This window comes from Bombus flavifrons, chromosome 3 (genome assembly GCF_040668555.2).
Source record: "Bombus flavifrons isolate JBK064 chromosome 3, iyBomFlav1_principal, whole genome shotgun sequence".
Lineage (NCBI taxonomy): Eukaryota > Metazoa > Arthropoda > Insecta > Hymenoptera > Apidae > Bombus > Bombus flavifrons.
In genome coordinates this window covers 18,235,002-18,245,168 of record NC_138444.1, presented here as the reverse complement: position 1 = coordinate 18,245,168, position 10,167 = coordinate 18,235,002, and the positions used below count along the sequence as shown (strand labels likewise).

The 10,167-nt window shown below is 31.8% G+C and overlaps 2 protein-coding genes across 5 annotated transcripts; one reads left to right on the top strand and one right to left on the bottom strand.

The window, feature by feature from the left end:
- The first annotated feature begins 598 nt into the window (after positions 1-598).
- Positions 599-4,130, top strand: LOC138178064 (uncharacterized). Its single transcript, XM_069109484.1, has 3 exons — positions 599-1,195; positions 1,769-2,230; positions 2,338-4,130. Exons 1-3 carry the CDS (start codon positions 884-886, stop codon positions 2,455-2,457), a joined length of 894 nt encoding a protein of 297 aa, XP_068965585.1. The 5' UTR covers positions 599-883; the 3' UTR covers positions 2,458-4,130.
- A 1,390-nt stretch (positions 4,131-5,520) lies between these two features.
- On the bottom strand, positions 5,521-9,917 carry ari-1 (E3 ubiquitin-protein ligase ariadne-1). 4 transcript variants are annotated; one of them, XM_069109468.1, is made up of 8 exons: positions 9,551-9,917; positions 8,001-8,274; positions 7,750-7,923; positions 7,584-7,649; positions 7,278-7,493; positions 6,647-7,204; positions 6,351-6,577; positions 5,521-6,206 (listed from the first exon to the last, which is right to left on the bottom strand). In XM_069109468.1, the coding sequence occupies exons 2-8, from the start codon at positions 8,205-8,207 to the stop codon at positions 6,125-6,127; spliced, it is 1,530 nt and encodes a 509-aa protein (XP_068965569.1). In that variant the 5' UTR covers positions 8,208-8,274; positions 9,551-9,917; the 3' UTR covers positions 5,521-6,124. The 4 variants fall into 4 exon arrangements, with proteins under 4 accessions (XP_068965569.1, XP_068965570.1, XP_068965572.1 ...); XM_069109469.1 differs by lacking the exon at positions 9,551-9,917 and adding an exon at positions 8,700-8,867; XM_069109471.1 differs by lacking the exon at positions 9,551-9,917 and adding an exon at positions 8,710-8,862.
- Between the last annotated feature and the right edge of the window lie 250 nt (positions 9,918-10,167).

The window sequence follows — 10,167 nt, the reverse complement described above, 5'->3', positions numbered from 1 at the left end:
GCCCTATCGTTAATTATCAAGCGTGTCAAAGAAAAAGAAATTTATATCACGGATGTCCAATGTTAAGAAAATTTATAACAAAAGTATGAAACTTCATTATTGTGTCAACAATGTACAAGCAAAATAAAAGCAATAAAATTCTTATATATAGAATGTACAGAATCAAACAAGAAATATTTGGACCTTTCGACTTTGAATTAACCTTTTTAGAACAGCGAAATTTTAAAATTGGCATTGTTTTGGACTATTAATAATCAAGTATTTCACGAATTACATATAGTCGAACTCTCCAACTTTCTTATCGTTAGAGAACTTTGAACTATGTAAAATATCAGAATTATTAGCGACTTTGCACGATTATTGTTAGAACTGCAATGGTAATGAAATTTCAAAAATTTCACATAATACACATAACACGTTCGTCAAAATTTTTTATGATAAGAATCTAAACACCTTCGCGAGCTACTGTATTTTGCAACGTCCTATACAACGTGCGATGTATAGATGGAAGGGAATGGACTAGTAGTGGAGTCTGGTGGGAAACGTAAAACTCGGAGTGGGGATAAGCAGACGGAGGAGTGAGGAGCGGTTAAAGGTTCGGCTTCGGAAATGGCCGCGGGAAAGTAGAGAGCGTTACGTCGTCTGGCAGGCCAGCCGAAGTTTTTCGTGTAGAGCGCTCGTTAACCCGGCGCTTCGAGCGTTAGTTCAGCAGCTCACTCTTCAACAGACAACCATGTTTTAAAAACCCGAGAAAGGAGGTTCGATTTTTAAGAATCGCGATTAGTGCTTACGACTAATCTGGTCCCTCTCTGTGGTGAGAGTGGTTCCAACTTCTGACACACACACCGGTGTCTCAAAGAGATCAGAGAGTGCGTGCACGAGGATGGCCGGCGACGACGGTGCACCACCGGACAATGAGATCCTCACGGATGGAGAGGGGCAGGGTGCGTCAGTGCGGGGGGAACCGCATTCCAGAGTGGGCGGCATCCTGGAATGCGATCCCCCCGGTAACAAGAATTCGTCGAGCCAGCGAGTCTCTAACGACAACGACTACGCCGGCGGAAGCGCTGATACTGTGATTCCACAGGATCGTAACGGAGGCGGTGGAACACCGATTGCCGGTGATAACGGCGCTCTGTGCCGATATGCTATCGGCACTGCACATACCGCTATGTCTTTTATCGAAGTTTGTCAGGTAACCACACACATATCGATACTTTCGCTTTAGTTAACTTAGGTATTAAGTCACCGAACTAAACTTTCATTTAACTCGACTCCGTTGTCAATAAGCTATATCCTCGAATTTCCTCTCTTTCGCGCCTGTTTCTTTCTTCTTCTAACTTGCGCGTAGCTCTTGCCGCGTTTTCGGGGAAGGTCAATAAAGTCGGATTTCAAAATTAAACCTCTCGCTCTCTTGTTTATTTTTGTAACGTATTTACTAATAACCGTCTTCTTAATAACTGACTTTAATGATTTTCGTCAAATTGCTGAAATTTAGGATATTTAATTCTATTTCGTATTTTACATTCGCCGTAATAGAGATTAAAAATTCCCAAATTAAATAATCTAATCCTAGATTGTTGACTGCCTGATGATATGTTAAGATTTAATATACGAAAACACTAAACTATTCGATGTTCTAAGTAATGAGAGCGAAGCACCGTTAATCGTCTAGTTACTATTCCGCTTTCTCACACATATGTGTATTTACTTCAAAAAATTGAGTGTGACTAATTTGTTAAAATAACAAAGAAATGATCTCTTTCAGATCCGATTGCAGAACTTTTTTCCGCAGCTGATTTCGTCTTCGCGGTATACTCTCTGCGAAGATTCCATAGAGCGAACAGCAGAGTGTTTAGCCAACGATGTGATACGGTATCTACTGAAAGAAGATATATATCTGATATCTCAAGACCCAGTTTCCCGTAGTATGAGACACAACGTGTATCAAATGTTGAATAAACATAGTATTCTCTTCGCAAGTATGGTAAATCGTCTAAACGTTGTGCCAGATACGGCATACGAAGCGTTCATGGGAGTTGCGGACGAATTGTTCTTACACGGTGGAGTTACATGGGCGAGAATCGTTTGTCTATATGCATTCATGGGTAGACTCGCTCTGTGGGCACGGGATAGACAAATGCACACTCTAAAGAAAAAATTACCTCTTTACGTCTCCAGATTTATTGGTGAGAAAGTTGCACATTTCATCAAAGGATACGGAGGATGGGTAAGTGCTGTGTTTCCAAAATTAGGATACAAATACATAGAAATTGTTGTAGTTTGGACACACAAGTTTTTGTTACATTGACATATGCACATATTGTATTTCCTTAGGAGCAACTGTGTATAGAATACCCTGTGGCAGAAGAAATAAGTGGAGCAATTTGGAGAAGTCTTATAATGACAGGTGCTACACTTGGTTTGGTTGCAACGATCTTAACAGTGACCTCCTGATATACTCTTAGAAATTAATGTATACAGGGTACGTTTCGTGTGAGATCTTCCAGTGTACTTATTTTTTACCAAAATATGTTGAGAAATGATTTCTTGGAAGCTTACATAAGTTTCTATATTGGCACAGAAAGTGAAATCGTGTGATCCAAAAGATATCTTAAAGAATAAGTACAGGATATAAATTAAGTTTCAACCTTGCAGCCTGCACAATTGTCGTATCAATGTCACTCAACTTAGAATCATCCTACATTTTATATAACTCCAACAAATATGTAACATAAGTGAACGATAACGATACAAGTTTCCTATTATATTCATATTTTATAACAACTGCAGCTCGATGGACTAGTTAAATTAGCGAGAAAACAAATTTTATTTAATATTAATCTAGATATTTTATCAAAGTAATTTCATATAATACTCAAAATTGACGTTTTAGGTATTTATACCAAACAAGAATCTCAAAATTCTGTCGAATTTAGGTAGAATCAATCTAAATGTATTTATTTATAATTTATTCTAGGTAGAAAATATATTAATAAATTTCCTTGTCAATCAAAGACCATCATAATAAATGCTTAGAACTTATAAAAAAAGCAGTTAAAATAACAATGCTCACTGAATATACAGCAACATTTTCTTAAACAGCAATGAATATTATACGTGATAGTTTCTAATGATATTGCAAAAATTTTTATACGAGTATTCGGAATAAATATTTCCACAAAACCTCAGTTCTGTTAGTTGTATCAATTATTTTTAAACCTGTAACAAGAAAAATCATTTACAAAATAATGTGATAGGCTTAATATTATATATATATTATACATTATATATATAATATTATATATTATATATATAAGTATATATACATACTTGGTACTATATTTTGCATGAATGAAATATTTAGGTGATATATTTCCAACTTTTTAAATATAAAACTTTAGCAAATGCAAAGGAGGCTAGATAATCAAATCCAAGTAGCTGATTTTTATAACAAATGTTCATTCATTGGATCTAATCGAAGATTTTAATGTCACATTGTACACTTAACGACTATTGACTAATGTATTACTTGATAATACATTCTAAATGTTATTGATGTCATATATAAAATATATCACGAAAAATATAAAACCTTAATACATTTAAAAAGAATGAAAAATAATTATGTATTAAATAAGGTCACTGTTAATTTCAAAAACGATACTCTTAAACATACTTGCTTATATGTATTATAATACTTTGCAGAAACTGATTCGTGTGAAAGTCGTATTATTACCAAAAAAATTCGATTTTAAAAAAGGTATTATCTTAAAAAAGAATTAATGTTTTCGCGATAGAATTATTAAAAATATATTTAGTAGATATTGATATAGTTTTATTTAAAATAGCATACTTATTCAAACGTAAATACAATCTACGTACTACTCAAAATATATTGATTTATTATTTGATACCAGAATGGAAAGATTTCAAACCACAAAAATTTCTAAAATACAGAATAATTAGTAATGAGAGTATCTATAATATGTCCTGTATCCTTTTACCTTCCGTTTAATACGGTACCAGCGTAAAGTATCGATGTGTTTAATCTTTAGATTAAGATAATCTTTTAGATTATTGGAAAATTAAACACATACTTTTACTAATGACATACTTTACTAATAAAATACTTTACGCGATTTCTGTACACATATCACCAGTTATTGAAAACTATTAAAAAATTTGTAAACCGAGTATTTGTTTCTTCGAATAATACCATTACTTTTATGAAATTCTTGTTGCTATCCAAAAATCTCAGCATTGTTTGAATGTATTATGTTTTTCGAGATATGTTTAACAATTCAAATCTAAAACCAACTACTGAAATTTATCGCAGAGGTCTTAATAATAATAATCGAACGATCGATGTATGTATAAATTACACAAAATTTGTTAAATTTCTTTGAATACTTTTTAACGTTTGAATATAAAAAAAGAAATAATTCCTTGATTATAGTTTATAACTTTATGCATTACATGAACATACAATACAAAATCATAAACTTGAGAATAATTTGCTGTGAATATATCTAACAGTTTTTCTTATTTCTACTCAGATCTTGTGACTGTACAGAACACAATTGCTTTTTTTTATTTTCTTTTAATTGTTATATCCTAACGAGGATAATAGTAAGAATCAACAATTCTTTTTAATAAACCTTCAAATGTTTCTACTTTAAGGTTGCTAATATCGATATTACAACTATGTATAAGTATGTATTATGCATTTACGTGTGAATATATAACTATATAACTATACAAACGGAACTCATTTCGTTCCCCACTTATATAACAGTAAGTGACCAACGTACCACAATCATTAACCATCAATTACTTGATTAATGATATATGAAACATATCGTCAGTATTAAGAATATCTCTCACCAAACATGAAATAAATTTTAAAGAAGCAACGATCACATATTAAGTAAAAGGGAAATGTTTAATTTCTTCTTGATTTTAAATAAAAAAATAAACGAAAATATTTGATATTTCCATACCTTTAAAATTGAGTGGTTCGGGTATAAATAATATTCAATTTCCTATTCGGTATATTAATGCTGAATAATGTGAATTATTAATCCCTACGAATGTTGGACCCTGTTTTAATAATTTGCTTGCTTGACTCTAGTAACTTATCATAGCAAGAAAATATTATAATTAACTAATAACTTAAGTATCTTTATTTTTTACTTATGAAACAATTTTCAATCGTTTATTTTTACAAATACAAAAAATATTCGTTTTAAGAGTATAATTTCGTTGAAATTATGTAAACAAAAACAGAGTAAAAGGTAAAGAAATATAATTTTATCTAGAGATTGCACACAATACTGACGACATGATCACTTTAGTTCAGTTTCTCATAAAGATTGGCAGTTATAGCCTGGACGTATTACTGTCCAAAACAGAGCAAAAATGGTAAGACATTTTATGAATCTTATCTGCACCAGTATCCTGTTATATCCAATTATCCCTTTATAAATCGAGTGCACAGGATTGACAATAAAAGACAGATCAAGGTAGTCTAGTTCTATATTAGCCTTTTCATGTACTATTCAAAGCATTCTCGAAAAGTTTTTAACCATAGATCAAATAACACTTTTCCGGAGAATCTTATAGTAGTATGAAAAGGGATACACAATGTATTATACTATGGCATTAAAATATATTAAGCAAATTTTTCGATAATCCTTTTTTTTTCAATACAGCAACACACTTCGATTTCTTTTATATCATCGTTTATCATTCGACATATTTAATATATAAAATTCATTTGAGACTTGAAAATATTATTGCAAGGCATGTTTATGAGGGATTGAAATATGTAACGATAAACAGCACACAGCAAGCGCAAATTAGCATCGTTAATTAATGCGAAAGTATTTTACAATTAGCCTGATGGTAATAGGATTCAATTTTAATAAATTCAAAAATTCATAACGATATATGTGTTGCCACAGATCATAGTACGTTTAAAGTATATGTAACATGTAAATCACTTGATGACATGTTCTATTTTTGTTTTCTGTCAGCTTTCTTGATTTATCACAGCTGGGGCAAAAGAGTCAACAGTGAAATCTTGTCTCGTATGCCCAAAAAACAAAGTTGGTTCAGGTCTCTATTCGACATAGTCCCACCAATCTTTTTCATAACCTTCATGTACATGTTCCAAAAGCACTTTCCTCCGGCTATCGCAATATCTTAAAATAAAAATTAAAATAAATATCTTAAAATAAACACATGTATATATGCTCTATATCTTAAACAATTTAATTCTTAATTTAATAGAATTATATTATAATGATAAAGGAAGGAAAAAATATGTTTACCAATTAATGACCTACCTATATTTGTCTTGAACCTTTTGTTTAATATCAGCAAGATTTTCACTTGTAATGTCTCGTTCGAGATATTCAGAGAGGCGTTCTGTAGTGCCCTCTAGATCCTTTTGGTTGTCTTCAAAAATCACAGATTGGTTATTTTTTCGCACGTAATAAGCAAAAACATAAGTATACATAAGAGTCTGTCTACAGGAACACAAAATGTCTACTGCTTTCTTTAAAAATTGTACCTGAAAATGACTCTTGTATAAAATGCTGCTTCATTAAACTACATTCGATTTAGCTATAAGTTATTTTACCTCAATCCATGACATGTTATGTTGCTGCATTTCTTCCATTTTTTCTTTTACACTTGCATATAGTTTACTTTCAAATTTCAATGACTGCATGTGATTTATATATCTATTACAATAGAATAGATATCTTTGTAATGCAGATCGCGATTTTTCTTGAGCATCTCGTGCTGCTTTAGCTTCTTCCTCATCATAACGGTTACAATTATACCAGCTTGAACCGTGTGGTTCCCATGGTCCAAGACACACCCAACAAAAGTCAGTTTTACAATTTTGATTTTTGCACACCATATGATTACATCCACCATCTTTTTCGATAGTGACGTTACATTTTGGGCATTCTTTTGTGTTTGCTGCAATCCAATTTGACGTTTCAGAATCATCGTCACACTTCTTTATCCATTTGCGCAACAAATGGCATTTTACTGGATCATGCCAATTTTCACCACAATGGAAACAGAATGTATGCCCACATTTACAGGTTACTGGTCTTGCTTCTACATACTGCACTTTTATTGCATTATTACAGTCTGGAGATGGACACCACCTTAATAACCTATTGCACTATAAAAAAAATATTAAATAGTATTGTTGTCACATAATTTTTCAATAAAATGAAAGATTTAAAAATATGTACTTCAACAAAACTATTTGTTATTAAATGTTGATATTTCAATTTCACTTTAGAGTCTTTTATAAGACGCATAACACTGGCATCGTCAACTAAAATGTCACAAGCATGTGCTGCACATGCAATCGTTTGGCCAACTCCTTCTTCCATAATTTTGGTTGTGAGATACTCTCCCCAACAGCCAGTACAAAAGCGATGTCCACATTCGAGTCCAGTCATCATCTAAATTTGTTTTGGATATATTTAATGCATACAAGCATCGATTTCAGATTTTAACACAAATTAGTATTTTGTAGGTATTCATATACATACTGCAGATGGTTGAACAGTAAAACAAATTCCACATTCTTCTGTACCATTTGTTGAAGTTCTTCTGGCCTAAAAATTTTAAATATATTGTTAATGCAATTATACACACATACATATACACACACACATTTGTTTTTGTACATAGTGAATAGTATAGAATTTTATGTACTAGTGAACTTTGAGAAGATTGAGTTCTATTTATTAATGGACCCTTTCTAAATGGATTAACGACTCGTGCTTCTGCAAACAACTTTTCCTGATCACCATCATAAAAACGCTCCATTAATTTTTCCTTATCCCATTTAAAATGATTTAATAAAATACGTGTAGTTGTGGCTGGTATCTATAATCAAACAATAAAATATTTCAACTGTAATAACAAAAATTAAAAGTTTTTTTTATCTTGTGAATAAAACATACTTCTACAACTGTGTTAACTTCCTTAATAGAATCAACCATGTGTTGCACTATTTCCTCTGTTGATAAGACTTCAAATGGATAATCGTCAACATCTGTAGCCCGTTCTCTTAGATTTCCAGCCTCAATTTCCATTGCAAAATCAACATCATCTCCGCTAGACTCATTACCAGAATCAACATCATCGTATGTTTCTTCTTCAGAATCCATTGTGAATCTTCTGATTTATTAAATAATTGAAATACTAATATATCCACTTACTTTATATATTTTGTACCTGTATAAAGAAAGAAACACAATTTATATTATATCCAGTATTTTGACTTTTAAACCAAATCTTGTGAAAGTTCACTTGACTCATTTGTTCCACTACATTGTAATTGAAAACAATTAAACTATCTGGTGTACGTATATGATAGTTAAATAAAAACAGTACACTGACACATTTTTATTTCAATTTGTACTCCAACTTAAATGGCCACGAAATTATGCAAAAAATAATAGTGTGAACACGAATGTATTTGCAACTGGTTTGGTATTACACTTGATGAATTTCGACACAATTTTGGTTCGAAAAACTATCACACCTGCACCCGCGAAATACTATTGTAGCGGAACAAGGTGAAAACAGCTTATGTTCAACACATGACGTCATCGTTCGCTACTTCTCGAATAAAGCAAGAAACTTCGTCATGAGTTTACCTTAACTTACTGTCGATAGTAACTAGCGAAATTTACAGTCACGATACTAAACGATTCTCAAAATAATATGAACAGTTAAGACTTCAAAATATTTTTGCCATCAACGTAAGCAAGAATAAAATCAGCTGCCAAAACATCCGAGTTGAACTCCGGCAGCTGATACACTGAACGCTATTTTCACGGAGTAAGGATGAATGAGCCATCGTGTTGTTAGCCAATCAGAACACTTCTGCATACATACTACCCAATGACATCCTCTGTTTATTGAATTGATATTTTATATTGTTCTTTTCTTACTATTAATTTTTTGCTTTAAAGTCCATTCATTTTACACAATTTTAGATTTTATATTGTGATCAACTGATTTACATAATTACGGATAATTATACCTCGACGCAAAAAAAATTGGTTTAACATAATTTGTTAAACTATATCTTATATTGAAAGAAACATTATGCATATATTAGATTAGGAAAAGAAAACATACTAACACCTTTAGTGTTGAGACTAAATTGAGGCTTAATTGGTAATGTTTATGAAAATATATAAATAAATAAAAATATCTTGTTATTTTATGACGTACAGTATACTCCACTTTTGACATATTACGGAAATTAATGAAAACGATAAACTGAATATATAGATATTATTATATACTTGACGAATATAACAATCACAACAATTTTCCACGAATAGTAGAAAGATAACTAAGGAAAATTCACTTTGATATCGTTCTGAGTGCAAGAAGACTAGTAAGATGAAATTGAAGTTCGATTAAGGATTTTAATGAACACCAGATACACTTTATGCTAAATATATATCGATGTTGAAACACATCACAGATATATTACCATGCACGATAATCTTTTTAGCCATTGCACCGGACAAATCACCAAATCAGTAGGCTAATCGAGTAAAACTATAAATTAATCTAGAATGCACCGCTTGCCATGAAGAAAGAGACGAGCTTATAGCTCGAACACTACTGTCACGTCCATAGCAGTATGTGCGATGACTTTTTTCTTCTATCGAGTCAAATACGTTATTTTTTTTTTGCGCTCGCTTTCGAAAACGTAAGATTTGAGTTGATCGATGGACGACAATAGACACTAAATTTCACGTGATACTATCCGAGGAATTGAGAATCTAAGAGGGACGCGACAACGAAATGTCTCGTCACCAAGTACCGTTTTTACTGACTTTAGTCAACTACCTGAAGTTAGCTTCTTACGCGACGTACAACTGACACACATGGGCGTCTTTACACAAAAATGTTTTGAAAATAATTTTCAAATTATTATTATAATATGACAATAACAATACGTCGACTTTTTTTAGAAAATTAATAATTGTTACAAGTCGCAATTTTATAACCTTTCAGAGTAATAGTTTCTAAATAAGTTACTAATTATAAATAAATTACGAACCTTTTAACTTTCGATCGAGGTTTTAATTCTCCAACTTATTT